Source organism: Prionailurus viverrinus, chromosome B3 (genome assembly GCF_022837055.1).
Source record: "Prionailurus viverrinus isolate Anna chromosome B3, UM_Priviv_1.0, whole genome shotgun sequence".
Taxonomy (NCBI): domain Eukaryota; kingdom Metazoa; phylum Chordata; class Mammalia; order Carnivora; family Felidae; genus Prionailurus; species Prionailurus viverrinus.
Window position 1 is genome coordinate 56,303,714 of NC_062566.1, and position 23,745 is coordinate 56,327,458.

Consider the following 23,745-nt stretch of genomic DNA (forward strand, 5'->3'; position numbering starts at 1 on the left):
TCCCAGAATATACTCTGGCTATAACAGGAACATTGTTGAATAATTTCAATTCTGAATGTTCTTTTTTGAACAAACCAATTTTAACTGAAGACTGCCAAATGTGGTTTAATTTCCCCTCTAATGACATTGTTTTCCCTTATTGAAAAGAGGGGAAAAAATCTATGTGGTCTTTATATTTGTGGCCCTATTTAGGTAAAAGACCCTTTAAATATCAGAGGGAAACTAGCAGCTTGATGGCACAGGGAAGAAACGAAAATGAGGGCCTGGCTGCCTTACCCGTGTTCAGAGGGCAGCAGGACCTGAACCTGAACCTGAAAAGAAGACCTTCTCTCAAGCCTTCAGTCCTGAGGTACAAAATCAGCAGGTACGTCAGCTGATGATTTCGGTCAGTCCCAGGACATGTGTGTGTGTGTGTGGGGGGGGGGGCTTTCAGGGCTGGAAACAGATGGATGCCTCAGAATCCCAGCATCTGCTAGATCCCCACGTGTGGAGCTCACTTCAGTTTTGGGCCAGCACCAGGATCTGGCTCTCTGATTTTGCGTCTAGATTTTGGATCTAGAAAATTTCCAATGGTTTAGTTGATTCTGGAACCAAAAGACTCCTTTCTGGGCTGAGCCAGAAGCCTGGTCCCCAGATTGACCAGATTGTCCTTCCAAGGCCTGGAAAAGGTGAGTGATAGACTTGGTATAGACCTGCCTTTAAAGCAAAACAGGGAAAGGAGCCATAGTCATTCAGGGGGTTTCCTTTGCAAACTAAAGGGCCCTATGAACCACCAATGCTAATATCTTAGGAACCTACTTGAGAAAGGCTGCAGGTAACACAGCAGCCAGCTGGAAAGGCAAAAATAGATCCACAGGCCAGCAAACAGGATGTCTTCCTGCCTTTCTGGAGCATGGCGGAAGATGGGGTTTTGGGAGGGGGGCTGCTGAGGGGGCAGAGATAAACAACTGCGTCCTCACAGGCCTGAGGCCTTAGGGGGGTCACTGCCCACAGCCAAGACTGGGAGGGTGGGTAGAATCTTTCCTGAAGCCGCTGGAAAGTCAAGGCCAGAAGACCAGCGGTGGGTGGACAGCAGCTGGCCCTCTTCCTTTACTGTTTTTTCTTTTTTAAACACGATTGTGAAAACATTTAATAAAAGTTTAATCATATGAATGATCTATAAGAATTCTCAAAAATCAATTTTGATATTATAGAAAACAAATAATAACATATGTAAGTGGTACATTCCAAACACATTGTGGTGATGGGAAAACCTCCACACGCTTGTGGTGTTTGAGGTAAGTGTTCCTGAAAAGGTGGGTTTCCGAAAAGCAGCTGGCCCTCTTAACCACCCTCCAATGACCTCACCTGGAAGTGGAAGATGCCCGCATAGTTTTCAGTGAAACTCTGATCATGGGGTATGACTCGGAAAAGCAGGCGCTCGTTCAGGGTCAGGCAAGCAATGGCTGCGAGAAACCAGCAGTCCCCTGCGGGGGAAGTACATGGCATAGGTTACCTCCGGGGAAGAAAAAGGCCCAAACCCAGCTGATTCTTCTGCTTCTCTGAAGAACAAGTTCACTTAGTGTTCACTGTCCTACTTCCAGATCTGACCTCAGAGAGGTCGACCCAGAGGAGTTTGATGGCAGTCCCTCGACAATTCGATCAGGGTGACTTACTCTCTTCTGACTGGTTTTCCAGAAGGGTATAGGCAATGGCTCCTTCCGTAATATAAGCTCACTTCCTTTTTGGACCTCAATGAACACAGAGCAGTAGGTCAAATGTGTCATTCTTCCTAACACCTGGATGAAATCTGTGCTTCCTGGACTTTTGCAATGTGAGTGCATACCTCAGTGGAGACTGAGCATCTGAGAGCCATCGGCCAAGCCCTCTTGTACTGGAAGGAAAGCCAGTAAAGCAGCTTCTCTGCAGCCACTTTTTGAGGGCGCTGAGACATTGCTGGCCATGGAATGAGATGGGGATATTTTCTTATTCTCTGAACTTCCTTTCTGGCAGAATGCTATATTTACTGATTTTGCTGTGTGTGTGTGTGTGTGTGTGTGTGTGTGTGTGTGTGTGTGTGTGTATGAGAGAGAGAGAGAGAGAGAGAGAGAGAGAGAGAGAGAGAGAGAGAGAAATAGAGAGAATGCCCAAGGGGCATGCCTGGCACACTGACAGTCATTGAATTTCCTTCTAAGCAGATGGGTTGAGTTGTGCAAGGCCTTTGATTTCCTGTGTGGATGTGACGGCATCTTTGAGACTGTAGAGGGGAGACTGAGAGCTCCCAGCAGCCGTCCTCCCCACCCCCACCCCTGAAGAAGCAAGCCTCTCCTTTGAAACAGTGTTAGGAAGTCCAGGTTTTTAGCTCTCCCAGGGCTCTGCAGACATCTTTCTCCCGGGTGCAGGAACCCCGATATTGAAAACCTCCTCAGCCTCTCTTTCTGGGGCCAAATTCCTTTCATTTGGTCTCGAGTGCACATTTCCCTCAAATTTTAAATTACGTCTGTTGATGTTCTTTCCACCTTTGCTTCATAGAGTTTCCTGCAGTCCAGTCGCTTCTTGGCCTTTTGGCTAAGATCAAGTGTAGAGCTTTCCTGCAGTCCACGCCAAAGATAGTACTTCCTGAGGGAGGAACGTCTGGTAGAAGAGCCAAGGTGACCACCCGGACAGAACGCTGGGTGCTCGTCAATATGGCAAATGTCATCCTTGTTGAAAGACTCCATTAATATGGAGCTACTCTGGCTGGGGCATTTTAAACAAGAGTTTGAGTTACAAGTGCACTTTTTGTGTGCATATGGATTCAATATATATTCAAGGGACATGCTTGGTATTCAGACAGTTTCAGGGCTCTCTTTTAAGGAAACAGGTGCAGTTAAAAGCAGGGCTTTTATCCTCCTGAGTGGGGTGTGCAAATGTCCTTCAGACTGTCAGGAGGATGCCGTGGACTGAGGCATATCCCCTGTGAACTCATGAGATCGTGGTGGGGGGGACAGAAATTAAACGAAACCATCACCAGCACATAGATAAATGGGCACAAAGTAGTGTTATAAAAACCTCCTCCCCAAAATTCTTTAAAAGCAAAACCAGATGTTAATCACCTTTTAATCACCCCTTGATTGTTTGGCTGGATATGACCCGAGGGTACTTTCCTACCTAGATCTCCTTGACAGATGTCAGTTCTGTTGGCTCCACCAATGATAAATCGAGGATTCTCACAAATTTCCTGTTGAAAAAAAAAAAAAAGGAAATAATAACAGTGGTAGTAGCAATTGTTTGTAGTGGCCCATTATGTAGTACTAACATCCTATATCGGGGGCATTATATACGCCACTCATTTAAACCTCTCCAAACAGCCTGTGAGTTGGATAGTATCATTCTTATTTTTCAGATAAGGAAACCAGGGCTCAGAGAGGTTAAGAAACTTGCCCAAGGACACACAGCTAGTAAGTGGTGGAAGCCAGAAGCATGCCTCCTTTTCCCATTGTTCTACATTGGTCCCACACACTGACATACTGCGTGAGTAAAGATGTACCTTAGGAGTTAGGACAGTATCATTACTGTCACAGCTTTGGCAAGGGACAACGGAAAGCGTGGATCCTTTTTTTTTTTCCTATGCCAGGAAAATAGGTGCAGGAGGGAAAATATTTATTCCCAAGATGTGGTAACAGCGATATTTAGTCACCATATATCCCAGGGTCCTAAGGACATGAGAGCTGGGGAGAGCAGAAAGTAAATTTAGTGTGGGCCTTGTAGGTGTCCTGGTCAGCTGACGGTTCATTGCTTTACTCAAGCTAACCCCATAAGGCATCCCGGGCCCCATTAGTTTTCAAATTCAGGTACTACAGATGATGTGCAGCCCAACAGAGGCCAACAGAGGGCACTCTTGTTTTTTCTTCCCATGTCTTGTGCTTTGTTTTTTAACTTCGAACATTTTGAAATAATTGTAGAGTCTTTGTTTTTTGGTTTTAACACCATTCTTCAGAGGCTTAAGAAGTCTTGCTATCCCTGTGACAAAACCCCACTCCCCCCGTCTCTTCCTGTGTGTGTGCATGCGTGTCTCTCCCCATTCTTGCCCCCATCACGACAACTCCATACACCAAAGTGAGTTGAAGCTCCCTGTACATGGGGAATCTCTCCCTCTTACTAGATGGAATGTCTTGCTTAGACCACACCACATGCACCTCCCGTCTGAAACTCTTAATGCAATGGAAAGATAAACCCCAAACCGTAATTCTTACAAAGGTTACCTATAAGAGAATAAGATGGTGGGAATAAGGATGGAAGTAAAACTCTGAATATAACTGAAAATAGTTCTGACTTAGGAACCAAGTAAATTTTTACGTAATTAAAAGCCAAAATTAAAGGAAAGACAATTGTAAAAAGCAGTCTGTAGGGGCGCCTGGGTGGCTCATTCGGTTAAGCTAAGCATCTAACTCTTGATTTCAGCCCAGGTCATGATCTCATAGTCATGAAATGGAGCCCCGTGTCAGGCTACATGCTGGACGTGGAACCTGCGTGGGATTCTCTCTCTCTCTGCCCCTCTCCTGCTCACATGCATGTGTGTGTGCTCTCTTTCTCAAAAATAAGACAAACATTATATCCAAAGAAAACAGTCTGTAAAAGCTGAAAGCAAATGGAAGCAAAGGAACCGAACTGCAAATCAAGTCGGTGGCATGACCTCACACGTAAAAAGAATTCTTTCAAGTGACTTAAAATATAACATTTTGACTCTTTATCCCTTTTGGGATATATCCTAAGGTCAAAAACCCAAACCATAAAGAAATATGAGCCATAAGAAATAATAATATTTCAAAACTTTGTCATATATGTTGTATGATAAATAAGAACTTCTATTAATGTCCTTAGGAACCAAGATTTTTTTTAGCATAAAAGAAAATATGTAAAGTTATAAAGTTGAACCACTTAAGTAACAGCCGTGCAATGTTAGAGTTGAACTGGGTATGTAAACGTAACTCAGGATTTGTTTTTTGTCTAAGAAAGTATTCCCCATCTCTCTGCACTAAAAACAAACAGTCCCCTCTCCCCAAAACAACTCTCCCAAACTAGAAGCAATAGCAATATACCTTCTTAAAATGAAGCGAAGTAAGGCATAGTGGACATGTTTTTTGGTTTCCCCATTATTGATTAACACATATTTTGTATGTTATATGTATTATACATTGTATTCTTACAATAAGGTAAGCTAGAAAGAAGAAAATATTGTTCTTTTTTTAGAGAGAGAGTGTGCGCCGCGGGGAGAGGAGCAGAGGGAGAAAGAGAGAATCTTTAAGCAGGCTCCACACTCACTGAGTGTGGAGCCTGACACAGGGCTTGATTCCATAACCCTGGGATCATGACCTGAGCTAAAATCAAAACTCAGACACTCAACCAACTGAACCATCCAGGCACCCCAGAAAGAAGAAAATATTAAGAAAATCATAAGGAAGTGGCGCCTGGGTGGCTCAGTCAGTTAAGTGTCTGACTTTGGCTCAGGTCATGAGCTCATGGTCTGTGGGTTCAAGCCCTGCATTGGGCTCTGTGCTGACAGCTGAGAGCCTAGAGCCTGCTTCAGAGTCTGTGTCTCCCTCTCTGACCCTCCCCAGCTTGTGCGCTCTCTCTCTCTCTCTCTCTCTCTCAATAATAAATAAATAAACTTAAAAATTATATATATATATATAAAGAAAATCACAAGGGAAAAGAAATACATTTACAGTGCTGTACTAGATTTACCAAAATAAAAAAAAAAATCCGTGTGTAGGTGGATCTGTGCAGTTGAAACTGGTGTTGTTCAAGGGTCAACTGTACATTCTTCTGCTAGAGCTGCTAAAGCTGGTAGAATGTTAGCCTGAAGTTGTCTGGGGCATCTTTGCCCCATTGCAAAGTTAGTCTGCTTGAGACTAAAGCCGACTCAGAGGAAACAGATGCAGATGGGGGGCAGAGGAGGGAGATGACGACAGATAAGCAGAAAATAGATACATCTATAGATAGATACCATTAGGGACTGCGTCTTGATGGCATGGTCTGAGCCTGGATTCAGGTGTGTCTAAATCCAACATCACTCTTGAACACTTGAATTATACGAGCTTTTTTTTGGTTTAAGCTAGTTTGAGTTGGGCCTCTGTTACTTGCCGGCTGAGACCTTTGACTACTACTATATTTTCTGCCCCTGTTAGACTGAATGTATTATATAGTGACTCAAATACTCAACGTTTAGCTACGTTTTTTAGCTGTTACAGGTGTAGCTTCTTCTCCTTGGGACTATAAATTCATCTCCCACTGCCCACCAATTCCAGAGCTGACTACTTGGAAAGGCAGCAGTGACTACCCTGGTCTCTCTTACATCTATTAGGAGGCCTAGGTATTTGGGTGGAGTTACATTTTTTGCAATAGTAGATTCCCCAATACACCACATCCACCTTCAACACCACCTCAGCTAAATTCACCAAACATTAATTGAACCCCCAAGTACGTACAGAACTGGGGGAATTGAGGGTACAATAAAAATGAGAAATCATCCCTGCCTGCCTTCCACAAAAAGCACAGCCTAGAGACACTTAATTACTTGTCTTCATAAGAGATATCTCTTTGGTGAGGATCAGTTACCAAGTTTATTGAAGGCTGATTCATAAAAGAAGCTCTGATTTGCCTAGATACCCCCTCTCTACCACCTACTTCTTCTTTCCTTACTTATAAACACTGTGTCAATAGCCCTTAGAGGGTCTGAGACCTGTTTATGTTGGTTGATATGTACAAAGGGTAAATGGTCCCAGCTCTGTCACTTTAGCTTGGGGACCTAAGATTGCTAGCTATTCCTTTGGCTATAATTTAGCTTGGGGACTGGATCTGTCAATGATGGAGTCCCAGCAATGAGCAACACATGACCATTTCCTCAGTTTTTGGGTACCGTGGTTCACACAGCAATTTGAAACTTTTATTGTATACCTCCATCAGTAAAATATTTCGAATGTGCAACCCTATGTAAGTAATCTTATTGGTTGTAGATTACCTATGTGTATATCGATTGTCCTCACCTATACTGTGTATTACAAAATACACCAAAACATACACTTAAAAGGTGGTGCTAAAATAGATCCATATGGAGGATTTCTGGTTCAGTTCCAACATGTAAAGATCCTGGAAGTCCTCACTCTTGTCCTTACTACAAGAAAAAGCTGAGCAAACTGAAAATCACTGACTTTGCTGGGACCCATCAGAGAACTGAAGTCGCAGGGCAGCTCACCACTACCCTCAAATATGGGCACAAGTGAAATGAGAAAGTTATAGCCAAGATCTACTTGCCCGGAGCAGAAACTGCTGGAGCCATAAAGAAAGTGGTGGGAACAAGCAACTGGTAATTTTGATGAATTTCCAGAAGCTGAGTGTGGACTAGCATGAGTGTGAGAAATTTCTGGAGGTCACAGTCTTGGGACAATCTTCCCCCCTTCCTATATACTTTCATGGTTTTTACCTCTGAAAATCCCACCAAGTTCTCATGGTGAAGATCTAAGAAAGATCTACAGAGGCTTTTCTGTAGTTTTACCTAAGTTGGGGGAAGGGCATTGCTCCCCATATAGCCCCCTCTGGGAAACCCCCCTTCCTTTCTCACCTAAGAAGGGAAAAATGCTATGCCAATGGGGAAATGTGTATGAAGGCCAGAGCCCAGAGACCTAGGCCCATTAAAAGATGGAGATGTAGTCATTACATTAATGAACATTTCCCTTCCCCACCTTAACAGTGCATCAACAGGGCTTCAGTATAATAACAGCGACTTACAGCTAAAGATCTTCAAGGTGCAAACACTGAGGGGGAGTGCTTAGGAAACCTGAAGGCAAGAGGAGGGCAATATGGGGGTAAAACAAAAATACTAGAGGAATTTGAAGTCTCTGACATCTGAAGCTATAGGAAGCATTAATCACAGCACAACTCCTAGTCAGCTTAACATAAATCTTATCACCAAAACGTATTTATCTCAGTTCTTATTGCCCAAAACAACATGTCTGGCTTTCAGCAAAAAATTATAAAGGGTGCCAAAAGGCAAGCAAAAATAGTCTGAACAGAGAAAGCAAGCATCACAACTAGATTCTGATATGACACAGATATTGAAATTACCAGGCAGGAATCATTAGTAATAACTATGATGAGTAGGTAAAGAAGTATGACAGAAAAAGTAGATAATGAGCAAGAAAAGATGGGTCATATAAGCAAGGAGATGGAAAGTCTGAGAAAGAATAAAAAAGAAATGATGTAAATGAAAAAACACAATAACATGTATCAGATGGGCTCATCCACAAGCTGGACATAGACAAGGGAAAAATCAGTGAGGTCGGAGGTAAGACAATAGGAACTTCCCAAAGTGAAATGCAAAGAGAGCAAACAATGAAAAAAAAACCCCAAAACCAAAAAACCCACAAAAACCCAGAGCAAAACATCCAAAAACCATGGGAAAACTTATACATGTGTTATACCTATGGATAATTGGAATATCAGAGGAAAAGAGAGAACAGAGCAGAAGAAACATTTGAAGTAATAATGGCCAAGAACTTTCTCAAATTAATGACAGATACCAAATCACAGATCCAGGAAGCTCAAAGAACATGAAATGGCATAAATACTAGCAAAATACAACAACACAAAACTACTACTCTTAAGTATGTCATAGTCAAACTGCAGATAACCAAAGACAAAAAAAAAAAAATCTTGAAAGAAGTCAACAGGGGACAAATCCATTTCCTATAGAGAAATGAAGATAATTATAGCAGACTTCAGAAGCCAGGCAAGCAAGAAAGACTAGATAGAAATATTTAAATTGATTAAAGAAAATCCCATCAAGCTAGAATTCTATATGCAAGAAATTATCTTTCAAAACCGAGGGAGAAATAAAGACTTCCTCAGAAAAATAAAACCAGAGAGAATTTATTGCCAATAGACTTGCCCTGCAAGAAGTGTTAAAAGAAGTGCTTCAGGGAGAAGGAAAATGATATAGGTCAGAAACCTTGACCTACGTAAAGAAAGGAAGAGCATCAGAGAAGGAATAAATGAAGGTAGAATAAAACTTTTATTTTTCTTATTCTTAATTGAAAGATAACTTTGTTTAAAGTACTAATAATTACAATGTGTTGAGTAATTATAGCATGTGGATAGATGAAATGAATGAAGGAAGGAAGGGGGGAATTGGACATTTTCTATTATAAGGTGTTAGACTACATATATAATAGCATAGTGTTATTTGAAGGTAGAATTAGATTAGTTGGAAGTGTATATTGGAAACTGTAGCATAACCATTAACATTAAAAAATACAATTGATACACTTAAGAGAGAACATAAAATTGTCTCATACAGAATATTAAATTACTGGAAAAGGCAGAAAAGGGGAGGGGGAGAAACAAAGAACAGTTCTCACAGATAGAAAACAGTTACAAACATGGTGGATAGGAATCCAGCTATTTCATAATCACTTAAATGAGAATGGTCTAAATACACCAATTAAAAGATAGAGATTGTGAGCATGGATAAAAAAAGAGACCCAACTATATGTTGTCTACAAGAAACTAGAGAAGGATGCACCATGCTAATGTTAATCAAAAGCAAGGTGGAGTCATTGTGTTAATTTCAGACAAAGCAGACTTCGTAACAAAGACTATCAGACATAAAGAGTTGTATCACACAGTGATAAAGGAAGGAGTCCGTTCTCTGAGAAAATACATAGTCCTAAATGTGGACGCACCACATTGCATTGTAAGAAGTCTGGCTGGTCAGCACAGACCTTTCTGTTTAAACAGAAGCGGCATGTCCCTGATGAGCCAGCCTTAGGCGAAAGGTTCAGAAGGCATCTCCAGCTTCCCACCAGCCTCCTGTTTCTTAACTGTTCACCACTTTTCATGGAACTCTCCTTGAAACTGTGAGCCTCAGTGCTCTCAGCCACTCCACTTTCCCATCCCCAGAACACCTGCTCTCAAGAAGCCTTGATAATCAATTATGCCTTACTGTTTAACTCTGAATAAAGCCAGCGCATTAGCTCTCTTAAAAATATTTACAGGCTCAGGACCTCTAAAGGGTTATAACAATCTCTAGTTCAGGAATAGAAAATAACACCTACCATTTCAAGAGGAACCAGAAAGGTGTTCTGGGGGCACATGGGGAAGAGAACCTTGATAAGCCACTTGCTCAGATTGTGGATCCATGGCCTCTGGCCCTGGACCACTTGACCTCCTGTCCCCAAGGCTGTCTCCTGAAGCCCTGTCACTCCCATCCCTACCTTTGGCCTTTTCCATGTGATGGCCTTCATCTTGGTTTTCTGGCTCAGCTCATGGGAGCCCAGGGCCTGAACACCTGCTGGGAACACACGGTCTTCAAAGAGGCACTTCTGAGCAAGGCACCGTCGTCTGAGAACAACAAAATCCTGCCCCTCATACTTGAGGGGCTGTGAGACGGTGCCCTCTCCATTTCTCCTGTCCCTCTCCCGGATCACGCGGTCACAGAAAAATCCTGGCAGCAGGTAGGGCATGGTGACCGCTCAGGGAGTGGAACTGGACCTTCACTGCGGCCTCTCTCCCACTGCGCCCTCAGTCCAGGCCTAATCCTCCCATGAATGGGCCGGAGCCTATATAGCTCCTCCACCCTCAGCAGCGCGATGCAAATGAACACAGTCCAGAGAAAGGCCGTGGTCAGAGTCAGCAGCTTTGGCTGGAGGCCCCTGAGCCCACGGTCAAGGGGCAACACCATGCCAGTCTGGGAGCCAGCAAGGGGAGCGAGAGAGCCAGAACAGCCCAGGACAGGCCTCAATGGCTTGTAGACCTTTAGGGTACTTCCATCAGCCTTGCTGGGATTCCTTCTTTAAAGGGAAAAAATATAGTTACCGAGAGGCTTACCCTGCCTCAGCAAAAGGCATTCATGCCTTTGACACTGGCGGCCAATGGGATATAGCATGGGGCCTTCGAAACATGCTGTATACACTAATCCTATACAGGCTGCTGAATGCATAGAAGGAATCTGCTCCAAGCCATTGTCTGAGGTTAATGAAGCCTTCATTCTCCTGATGTCCCTGCCCCATCCCCCCAAAGACCTTGACTGGCCATTTAGGGCCATTTAGGAAGGGTAGGTAACTTGGCCCTGGTAGAGTAGGCCCCATGGTAACAAACAGACATCCACGGTTACAACTTCAGAATCTTTGAGGCAGAGAATGTGGGTGGGGAAGGAAGGAGAAATGTGTTTGTCAGAATTATATTCACAAGGAAGCCCCGCTTTTTCAAAGCCTCCCCATGCTTCAGTGGGCAACTCAATGTGAGAGCTGGGAGCTGATGGCAGGTGGACACTCGGGCCTGGCAGGCTGCCCACTAGCAGGGTGCTGTCCCCACCCAGTCACTGGCTCCTGCCAGCCTGCATCTACTGTGGGCTTTTCCAAGTGTGGGCTTTGGACTACCTGCATCAGAATTGCCTGGGATGCCGGTTTATTTTTTTTTATTGTTTTTTATTATTTTTTTTTCAACGTTTATTTATTTTTGGGACAGAGAGAGACAGAGCATGAACGGGGGAGGGGCAGAGAGAGAGGGAGACACAGAATCGGAAACAGGCTCCAGGCTCCGAGCCATCAGCCCAGAGCCTGACGCGGGGCTCGAACCCACGGACCGCGAGATCGTGACCCGGCTGAAGTCGGACGCTTAACCGACTGTGCCACACAGGCGCCCCTGGGATGCCGGTTTAAAATGCAGATTCCCAGGATTCACCTTAGACTTAAGGATGTAAATATTCTTGGTAGGGGTCTGGGACTTTTCACTCTAAAGAAGCACCCAGGAGATTCTTACGTCTCCCAGGGTTTGAAACCATGACATTAGCATTACAGGGCACTCAAAATAATTTCTGAGGTCGGGTCTTTTGTGAAATAATTATATTTTATTCTGTTTATACATGAACAAAGTTTAATAAAGTCAGTACAAAAGATACATAGAGGAATAGGAGTCTCTTGCCCTGCAAATCCCTCTCCTCAGAGACAGCCACTTTCAATTCTTGTAGCAATTTCTTTTGGTATTTACCTCTATATTTCTAAAAAACATCGTATATTATTACTTTTTAATTTATTGTTTTTAGAAGGTATCAGCAGAGTTCCTATTTTGGCCAATGAGATTTAACCTTCTCACATGAAGCTCTGCCCACCACCTTCCCAAAATAGTAATGTCATAAATTTTGGTAAAGATTAAAATTCAGTATTTACTTGAGTATGATGAGGTAACTATTGTTCGCTTCTTAGCTAAGTGCTATGCTGTTTTACGTTTCCTTTCTGTATGAATTTTTTTCCTCTTATTCTTTATAATTTTCTGATTTTCTATGTATTGATCAATGCTTTTCCTCAGCAGTAGTTTTCCAAATACTTAAACTCGTCAGATAACCTAGTGGTTCCATTGCTCTCCCACCAGGGCCTTCCTCTGCAGCCTCGTTCTCCCATACAGACTGGACTGGCCGCCCTCCAGGTCTGGAGCAGTGGCCTGGGATGGACTGGGCCCTTCTGGTGCCATTCACTTCCCGGATCTTAACGCTTCTTTGGTTTACTCCTTGATTGGATTGGCCGACAACTTGCAGCTTCCTAGGTAAGGGTGCACAGGAGGTAAGTGGCCTCAGTCCTTGCCCATCTAACTACGTTTTCTACCTGTCTCATGATTGAAAATTTGGCTAGGTATTTTAGATTGAAGAGCATTTTCCTTTCAGAATTTTTAATGCATGGTTTCATTGCTTCTAGCATCTGGAGTTGTGAGAAGTATGGTACAATTCTGATGAATATTCCTTTGTATGTGACCTGTCTTTTCCCTCTAAAAGATTTTAGGGTTTTCTACCCTTCCTTCCTACTCCTCCCACTCCCAATTCCAAAAGCCAAATTTATGTGCCTTGGTATGAGGTGGGGTTTTTTTGTTTTTTGTTTTTGTTTTTGTTTTTGTTTTTAATTCTTCGTGCTGAGCACTCAGTGACTCCTTTCCATATAGAGACTTTTGTCCTCAGTTTTGGAATATTCTTACATTATTTCTTTGACATTTCTCTCCCTTTCAATTATTTCCTTCCTTCCTTTCTTCCTTCCTTCCCTCCTTACTCCCTTCCTTTCCCCCTACCTCCTTCCTTCCTTTTCGTGAAACTTCTAAAAATCCGATGTTAAACCTCCTCTAATTTTATTGTATTTTCCTATTTTTGTGTTCTACATCCTAGATTTCCTTGATTTTATATTTTAGCCCTGCTATTAAAATATGTAAATTTCCACTCTCATAGTTTTCTACTTTATATTATGAAAAACTTCAAACTTACAGAAAAGTTTAAAGAATGGACACCCATATAGCTTACGTCTAGATTCAACAATTGTTAACATTTTGCCGTCTTTGTTTTACTGATCTATATACGTATATATGGATCCTATTTTTTTTGATGAACCATTTGAAAAAATGTTGACAGTGTCATGACACTCCACACCTAAATACTTCAAGGTATACTTAAGCTACAGCAGGCATCTCCTAAGTACAAGAGCACTTTCCTACTGACTTGAATGCCATTATCGCTAAGAAAATTAACTATTATTCTCTAATATTATCTAAAATCTAAATCCATATGCTAATTTCTTTTTTTTAATTTTTAATGTTTATTTATTTTTTGAGAGAGAGAGAGAGGCAGAGAGAGAGGGAGACACAGAATCCGAAGTAGGCTCCAGGCTCTGAGCTGCCAGCACAGAGCCCGATGCAGGGCTCAACCCCATGAACCGCAAGATCATGACCTGAGCCGAAGTCAGACACTGAACCAACTGAGCCACCCAGATGCTCCTCCACATGCTAATTTCTTCAGTTTCCCAAATGTCCTTTATAGCTGCTTTAAAAAAAAAAAAAAAAAAAAAAAAGTCAGAATCCAATTAAGGTTGAAGTGAGCATTAGTGAACTGGAAGGGAGGTCAGAAGAAATCTCCTAGAATATCACACAGAGAAGCAAAGAGATGGGAAATTTTTAAAAAAGAAAGAAAAAAAGGTTAAGCTATATGGGGGCTAGAGCAAAGTAAGTTCAGCATATATCTAATTGGATTTCCAGAAGAAGATAATAGAAAATATGGAAAGAATTAATATTCTAAGAAAGTTTTTACAGTTAATCAGTGACTCCAATCCTCAGATTCAGGAATCCCAAGGAATACTAAGCAGGAAAGATGCAGAAATACATGTTGAAACAAACACAACATAGCAATATGGCAGAATACCAGAGACAGCGTGATCTTAAACACAAAGAGAAAAGGCAGATGGCCTATTAAGGGATACCAATTAGAATGATTGCGGATTTCAGCAAGAATGTAAGCCAGAAGATAGTAAGGAGAATCAGCCTAGGACTGATTACCCAGGAAGACGATTTCATGAATGAGAGTTAATTTTATACAAATAAAAGTTGAGAATGCTTACTACAAATAGATTCTCACCAAAGAAGTTGTTAAACAAGATACTTTAGGAAAAAGCAGAATTATTCCAGAAGGAAAAGTCTAAGACTCAAGAAAGAACAGTAAACAAAGAAATTGGTAAACGTGTGTAAAATATTGACTGTTTTAGAAAAGTATAGTTTCTACTTTTTAAGGTTGAAAAATCAATATAGAGGTACAATTCTGAGCAACAGTGACAGATTAGTTGGGAGAAGAATATTTAGAGTCAAAGTGCCTTATGGTATTCATATTGTTTTTGAGGAAACTAAAGCTATTGATCAACTTCAGGCTTTGTCAGGATGAAACATATGTTAAGTATTTAGGGTAACCACAGGAAAAAAAAACCAGAAATAGTCAATAACATCTGAACTAATAGAAAGAAAAAAAGAGAAAACACTTTTAATACGTTTTTAAAAGGGTGTAAAGAGGAAAAAAGCAACATTTAAAAAGTAATACCAACGGAAAGGTTATGGTTAAGATGACAGTAATAAGTCCAATAGAGATCGATGTTCATAATCAATGTAAATGGACTAAAACCTTCAGTTAAAAGACAAAGGTTTTCAGATTGCATTAAAAAAACAACAGCAGCCTTCTAAGCAGTTTATAAGAAACACACCCAAGACATCAGAACATAGAAAACTATAGCAAGTCTATTCAACAGTGAAGCAGCTAAGATTAAGTTCCCTCTAAAATTAAGACCCAGGGACACCTGGGTGGCTCAATCAGTTATGTCCAACTCTTGATTTCGGCTCACGTCATGATCTTACAATTTGCGAGTTTGAGCCATGTGTCGTTAGGCTCTGCCCTAACAGCGTGGAGCCAGCTTGGGATTCTCTCACTCCCTCTCTCTGTACCTCTTCCCTGCTCATCCTCTCTCAAAAAAAATAATAAAATTAAAAAATAAAATTGGGAGCCAGACAGATTCTGTTACCTCCTTTTTGCTGGAAGGTTTAGCCACTGCAATAAAACAGGAATTTTTGCTCAATACAGTTGTGCATAATTTAGTGGGCAGCCCTGTCATTATTTACAAATGACCTAACTATCTGTATGGAAATGGAATTTGTAGATAAATAACTTGGGGTTTTCAAATTGTTAGAATTACTAAGAGTTTAGGAAATATATTGTATATAATATGAAAGTCAAATGCATGTTTATGCCTGAGAAATTGAGTACAATTTTAAGAAAGATGCCCTTTATAAAAATAATAGCAAAAGCAAAAGATGCCTAGGAAGAAGTCTAACAAAGGATGTTCAAACCTTTATGGAGAAAATTATAAAAGAACTTGATGGAAAGATACTAAAGGAGACCCATCTAAATGGAGAGACATCCCTTCTCCATGGATAGGATGACTCAGTATTGTCAAGATGTGCATTATTCCAGGTTGATTCAATGCAATCTCAAAAAAATCCCAACAGGATTTTCTGTGGAACTCAACATCCTGATTCTAAAATTTAAATGGAGGGGCGCCTGGGTGGCGCAGTCGGTTGAGCGTCCGACTTCAGCCAGGTCACGATCTTGCGGTCCGTGAGTTCAAGCCCCGCGTCAGGCTCTGGGCTGATGGCTCAGAGCCTGGAGCCTGTTTCCGATTCTGTGTCTCCCTCTCTCTCTGCCCCTCCCCCGTTCATGCTCTGTCTCTCTCTGTCCCAAAAATAAATAAACATTGAAAAAAAAATTGTTTTTAAATAAAATTTAAATGGAAAGGCAAGGAGCCAGATACAGTTAAAACAATATTGAAGAAGAAAAGTTAGAAGGACTGGCTCTACTGAATGTCAAGATTTATTGGCACAAGGTGTGGAGTTGGCACAAAGATAGACCAATAAACACAAGTGAAACATGGTAGAGAGTGCAGAGACAGAACCACACATCGGTAAACATTTGATCTGTTTAAAAAGTGATATTACATAACAACAGAGAAAGGATTTTTAAAAACAATGAATTCTGCCGGGAGCTTTGATTATCCATATGGAAAAACAACAAAATCTGATCCCTATCTTATATAAGAAAAATCTTCTCTGGATGGATTATAGACCTAAATATAAGGGCAGAAAAATTAAGTTTCTAAATGATAATAAAGGGGCTCCCTGGATGGCTCAGTTAGTTAAGCATCCAACTCCTGATTTTGTCTCAGGTCATGATCTCATGATTCGTGAGATTGAACCCCACCCCTGTGCTAACAGCAGCAGAGCCTGCTTGAGATTCTCTTTCTCTCTGCTCCTCCCCCACTCTCACATTCACAAACACTCTCTTTCTTAAATAAAATAAATAAACATTTAAAAAATAATAAAGAAGAATGACTTTGGTTTAGGGAAAACTTCTTTAACAGAACATGAAAAGCGCTAACCATAAAGGAAAAATAATAATTAAAAATTAATTTAGAACTTTTAATTCAGAATTTTAAAAATAGGGGTGCCTGAGTGGCTCAGTGGGTTAAGCTTCTGATCTTGGTGCAGGTCATGACCTTGAGTTCCTGAGTTCGAGTCCCATGTAGGGCTCTGTGCTGATAGCTCAGAGCCTGGATGGAGCTTGCTTCGGATTCTGTGTCCCCCTCTCCTTCTGCCCCTCCCCTGCTCCCACTCTGTCTCTCTTTCTCAAAAATAAATAAACATTAAAAAATTAAAAAAAAAAGAATTTAAAGAATTTAAATAAAAAAAACACCTTAAGAGAGTGAAAAGGCAAGTTACAAAATGGGAGAAGATATATATAGCGTATCTAACCAATAAACAATCAGTATCCAAAGAATGCCTACAGTTCAAGTTGAAAAAGACAACTCAATTGAAAAATTAGCAAAGGCAAGGTATTTCACGGACATCAAGATAACAAATGATCAAGAAATACACGAATGTGTGAAAAGATGCTCTGCCTCATTCATAATCAGGGAAATGCATCTTTTCATACATTTCTTGGCTATTTCTGCCCCTCTACCCCCATTTTCAGTATTTTATTGCTAAGCTATTTTAGCTTCTTCACTATGATGTCCAGAGCTTTGTCTTCATCATGGCCCTCAGGAGGAGCTGTTGTCTTGTGGAATATAAGAGGAGCCAGTCCTAATTATTTATTGAATTGTCACTTTCCCCAAAATTCATGCTCCCCCACCCCCACTCCAGCATGGTGCCATCGTGATTCTCTGCCGAGTAAAGAGAGGGCTGGCTCCCAGCTGGGTACCTCATTTTACCTTTGAATTACCATCATCATTATTTGTTGACTCATCATGCTAATGCATGTCATTTACAATATCTCATTTAATCCTTAAAACTCTGTGAAAGTAAGAATTTTCATATTCTTTTCACAGATGAGGAAACTGAGACCCAAAAATGGTCAGTAACCTGCTGGAGGTCACCTCGCTAAGAGGTGGAGCTGGGATTTGAATCAAGTTTGTCTGATTTGAAAGCATGTGCTTTCCCCATCACTGTGTTATGCTCCTGTCCTTTGCTGCCTCCACTCATAGTAATTGCTACCTTACCTTGAGCACCTACCAGGACTTTAAGGCTGCTAGTTCAGAATAGCCACGTGATGAGAACATCACTATGTCCTTTATAAGCAGAACATCTTTCATATGTTCATGTATTTCTTGATCTTTTGTTACTCTCTGTTCATGAAATACCTGTATTTTGCTAATTTTTCTATTGAGTTTGTCTTTTTCAACTTGAATTGTGGGCATTCTTTGGCTATTGATTGCTTATTGGTTAGATGTGCTATAAATATCTTTTCCCAACTCACGAATTGCCTTTTCCCTCTCTTAAGGGTATTTCTTAATTTAAACTTCTAAACATTCTATTTATGTGACTTGCTAGTGGCAGAACCAGAGTCCAGACACAGGTTTATTTGGTTCTAAGTTTAGTTTTTTTTTTTTTTAATGTTTATATATTTTTGAAAGAGAGAGCGTGCGCGCATGAGCAAGGGAGGGGCAGAGAGACACAAGGACAGAGGATCTGAAGCGGGCTCCACACTGACAGCAGAGAGCCAGATGTGAGGCTCGAACTCATGAACCATGAGATCATGACCTGAGCTGAAGTCGGATGCTCAACCGACTGAGCCACCCAGGCACCCCTAAATTTAGGTTCCTTAACTACTCTGCATGACGCCCTCAGGTCTTCCTCTTTGTGTCTAGCCCAGTGATCCCACTTCTCTCGAAACTGTCTGACAGAAGATGACACATCTAAATCAGATTACAAGAAGACCTCCTGAGCCGGGTTTATGGGAAAGATAAGTAATATCCCTGAGAGGAGAAGCTGCATAGCCAGTGACTGAGCCCTCAGCCCTGGAACAGAGGGCTCACTGCACACAGCCTGGGTTTTCCTGTAGTTCTGTTTCTTCCCTCTCATTCCACATTGGAAGGGAGTAATTTTATTTTTTGCCAACCTAGGGTTTCTTCTTCTCAGAGTTGAGTAGTGCAGGCCAGGTGACCCCCCAGGCTGGGAACATACACATGGAGATTGTTAGTTACACAAGCGATGGGGCACACGGAAGGGGCCATCAGAGCGAGAGACCTCTGGTGTCACCACACATTGTCAGAAAGCTTTCATCTTCTGAGCACTGAAGCAGTGGCCAAGCTCTGGGTCCTCAAGAGTCGGTGGTCAGCTCTCCTCCACATTTTACAACTTCTTTCAACTTCATTTCAGACTGAAAGGAGCCAGGCTGCTTGAAAAAATAAATTGTTCTACGTCTGGGGCAAGAAATGTACAAGATGAGCCTGGGACATTCTATTGTGGCCAGAAAACAAGAAATCTGTTTAAGATTAATGGGGTCATGTCAAATAATATAGGCAATTTATAGGGGGTTCCCACTGGTCAAAGATGGGACAATTTGAGCATCAAGAAAGTCATGACTGTAATGGATTAAAACATGTTGCAATGTAGGGTGCCTGGGTGGCTCAGTCGGTTAAGCCTCTGACTTTGGCTCCAGTCAGGATCTCGTGGTTTGTGAGTTTCAGCCCCATGTGCTGATAGCTCAGAGCCTGGAGCTGCTTCAGATTCTATATCCTTCCCTCTCTGCCCCCCGCCCCCCTTCTCGCAGTCTGTCTGTCTTTCAAAAACAAATAAACATTAAAAAATAAAAACATGTTGCAATGTTTACTACTAATCATACCCTTATTAGGGTATTGTTCCAAGCTGTGGTATTTAAGAATGCGGAGAACATAGGAATTACAGTCAATTCTCGTTATTTATGGTAGTTATGTTCTATGAGGTGCCTGTGAATGCTGAATTAGTGAATATTGAACCATTGCTCCTGGAGGAAATACAGAATTAGATTCCTGTGACCTCTAGTCACATTTTAATCAACTGATCAATACACACTCTTAAGTGTGTTTCTGTTTAAAGACACCTTATTTAATATATTTTATTGAGTCATTAACATTGCCCTCACAACCAACTCAAGCATTAATGAAGCTTATCGAACACATATATTTTCTCCCTGAGGCACACCCCAGCCTTCTTGCATTAGGAACATGAGAAAGCACTTTACATTTTAAACAGAGAAATCACCAACAAGAAGTGCAAAAATGTGAAAACGTGGCACTGTGTAGACTATGAAAAGGACGCCTGTTTACAGTGTGAGAGCTAAGCTGAGAAGGCCGACTGCCCCCTTGATTTCATCTGGGAATGTGCGTGGAGGGCGACTCAAAATTTTCACTGCCCTACACATGTCTGCAGATGACCACAGAAGCACCTTGGAGACTGATTTGGGGTTACAAAGAAATGTTAGTGAGTAGGGGAATTCACAAATACAGAACCCAGGAGTAATGAGGATTGACTGTATACAGATCATAGCACTGACACCTCCAGTGCTGGAAAAACCATATTACAGGGGAAGGTTAGGGGAGGTTTATAACTATTTGATCTGAAACAATTAAAAGAAGGATGAGATTATTGATGAACAGGGAGAATTACTACGTACAGGAAATCTGCTGACGGTTTCACTGTCTTCTGGATCAGACCAGAGATAAGGGGCAAAAGTTGTGGCCAGAAAAGTTCTGGCTAGAAATGAGTATGCACTTTCACGCTGTGAAAGGTACTAACGATAGGCAGGTTATTGAAGGAGCTGGGAGCATCTGTTTTCCCTTCAAAATCTTAACATCAGGAAAGAAACTTTGAAATGGAATGGCTAAAAGAAAACGTTTCCAAAGATCCCAAACAATACTAAAATTTATAAGGAGTTTTTGATAGCAGTTTTAATGCTATCTTCCCAGTATTCTGGGGGAATATAATAAACTTCTATTAGTTATAGAAGTTATTATATTATAATAAACTTCTATTAATAAAGTTCTGATGGTGATTATTTAGACTTGAAGTTTAGGTGAAATGGTAAAGCAAGTGTCAGCTTCTCTCTTTTTGTTTGTTTGTTTTGAGAGAGTGAGTGGATAACGGGAAAAGGGAGAGAATCTTAAGCAAGTTCTACCCTCAGTGTGGAGCCTGATTCAGGGCTTGATCCCATGACCCTGGGATCATGACCTGAGCCAAAACTAAGAGTTGGACACCCAGTCAACCAAGCCACCTAGGGGCCCCCTTGTTTGGGCTTTTCAAGTTTTTAGCCTCTACTACAAAGCTGTAATCATCAAGACAGCATGGTATTGGCACAAAAACAGACACATAGACCAATGGAATAGAATAGAGACTCCAGAATTGGACCCACAAATGTATGGCCAACTAATCTTTGACAAAGCAGGAAAGAACATCCAATGGAAAAAAAACAGTCTCTTTAACAAATGGTGCTGGGAGAACTGGACAGCAACATGCAGAAGGTTAAAACTAGACCACTTTCTTACACCATTCACAAAAATAAACTCAAAATGGTTAAAGGACCTGAATGTGAGACAGGAAACCATCAAAACCCTAGAGGAGAAAGCAGGAAAAGACCTCTCTGACCTCAGCCGCAGCAATTTCTTACTTGACACATCTCCAAAGACAAGGGAATTAAAAGCAAAAATGAACTATTGGGACCTCATCAAGATAAAAAGCTTCTGCACAGCAAAGGAAACAATCAACAAAACTAAAAGGGAACCAATGGAATGGGAAAAGATATTTGCAAATGACATATCAGACAAAGGGCTAGTATCCAAAATCTATAAGGAACTCACCAAACTCCACACCTGAAAAACAAATAATCCAGTGAAGAAATGGACAGAAAACATGAATAGACACTTCTCTAAAGAAGACAACCAGATGGCCAACAGGCACATGAAGAGATGCTCAACGTCACTCCTCATCAGGGAAATACAAATCAAAACCACACTGAGATACCACCTCATGCCAGTCAGAGTGGCTAAAATGAACAAATCAGGAGACTATAGATGCTGGAGAGGATGTGGAGAAACGGGAACCCTCTTGCACTGTTGGTGGGAATGCAAACTGGTGCAGCCGCTCTGGAAAACAGTGTGGAGGTTCCTCAGAAAATTAAAAATAGAACTACCCTATGACCCAGCAGTAGCACTGCTAGGAATTTACCCAAGGGATACAGGAGGACTGATGCATAGGGGCACTTGTACCCCAATGTTTACAGCAGCAATTTCAACAATAGCCAAATTATGGAAAGAGCCTAAATGTCCATCAACTGATGAATGGATAAAGAAATTGTGGTTTATATACACGATGGAATACTACTTGGCAATGAGAAAGAATGAAATAGGGCCTTTGTAGCAACGTGGATGGAACTGGAGAGTATGATGCTAAGTGAAATAATTCATACAGAGAAAGACAGATACCATATGTTTTTACTCTTGTGTGGATCCTGAGAAACATAACAGAAGACCATGGGGGAGGGGAAGGGGAAAAAAAAAAGTTAGAGAGGGAGAGAGCCAAACCATAAGAGACTCTTAAAAACTGAGAATAAACTGAGGGTTGATGGGGGTTGGAGGGAGGGGAGGGTGGGTGATGGCTATTGAGGAGGGCACCTGTTGGGATGAGCACTGGGTGTTGTATGGAAACCAATTTGACATTAAATTTCGTATTAAAAAAATAATTCCAGTTAACATACAGTGTTAACTGTATTAAGTGTTATTATCAGGTATATAATATAGTTATTATTTATTATTGTTATATATTATATATTATTTATATTTTTATATTTATAACAATAATTTTCATAATTATAATATATTTTAATTTATAATAATTATATTTACAATAAATATTTTTATATTTATAATAATATATTATTTATACACCATATATAAATTATATATTATATTTATATAATATATTACTACATATTATATAAACATATAATATATAAACATATAATATATAATATAATACAGTGATTCAACAATTCCCTAGACCACCTGGTGCTTATCACAAGTTAACTCCTTAATCCCCATCACCTATTTCACCCATCCCCCTACCCACCTGGTAACCATCAGTTTGTTCTCTGTAAGTACCAATCTGTTTCTTAATTTGTCTCTCTCTTTTTCCCCCTTTATCCATTTGTTTTGTTTCTTAAATTCCACATGTGAGTGAAATCATGTGATATTTGTCTTTCTCTGACTGACTTTTTTTGCTTAGCACTATACTCCCCAGCTCCATCCATGTTGTTGCAAATGGCAAGGTTTCATTCTTTTTTTATGGCTGAATAATATTCCATTGTACATATATACCACTTCTTCTTTATCCATTTGTCTATCGATGGGCACTTGGGTTGCTTCCATAACGTGGCTATTGTAAATAATGCTGCAGTAAACAAAGGGGGGCATGTATCCCTTTGAATTAGTGTTTTCGTATTCTTTGGGTAAATACCCAGTAGTGTGATTGTTGGATCATAGGGTAGTTCTATTTTTAACTTTTTGAGGAAGCTCCATACTGTTTTCCACAGTGGCTTCACCATGTGTCAGCTTCTTGTAAGCAGACCACTTCCCAAGTGTTAGTTGGGGTCTCACAGTTCCTTGGAGATCTTGAACCCCCACCTCATAGGCTCTGAGAGGGCAGAGCCTTTCCCCCCCCACCACAGTTCAGTGGGTTCCTGGCAGTTTGATTCTAGATGCCTCTCTCTTTCCCCACTCCTGTGCTTTCCACACTCTGACTTCTGGGTGTGTTGGATCATTCTGCCTGTGTAACTCAAGACACTAACTTCCCCCTTTACCAAAAAGTTACTTTTTACTTGCCTCAGGCATGTCACAAGTTCATGAGTAAAGATGCCTTTGAGTGTCAGGTCAAGTGGAGGGATGACATTGGAGTGTGTGGCCTTCTGCCCTGTTGCTTCCCCCCACCCCACTTTGGTTTCTGTTCTAGCTCCCTTCCTCTTGTAAATAAACTAGCATTTTTCCCTCTTTTTTTCCCCATTAAACAACAATCATGTCCCTCCTAGAGAGAAATTATCCTTTCTGTAATTATAAGAATCTTACTGATTTTTCCTTA

The 23,745-nt window shown here is 41.1% G+C and overlaps 1 protein-coding gene across 3 annotated transcripts in view; it reads right to left on the minus strand.

Annotated features, from left to right (window-relative positions):
- Positions 1 to 23,745, minus strand: part of CAPN3 (calpain 3) — a 50,194-nt gene that overhangs the window by 22,106 nt on the left and 4,343 nt on the right. For all 3 annotated transcript variants that reach the window (XM_047862857.1, XM_047862855.1, XM_047862856.1), the window contains exons 2-3: positions 3,130 to 3,199; positions 1,348 to 1,466 (exon numbers count right to left, since the gene is read on the minus strand). In XM_047862857.1, the coding sequence (XP_047718813.1) occupies positions 1,348 to 1,466; positions 3,130 to 3,199 (189 nt within the window). The remainder of the gene's footprint in view (positions 1 to 1,347; positions 1,467 to 3,129; positions 3,200 to 23,745) is intronic.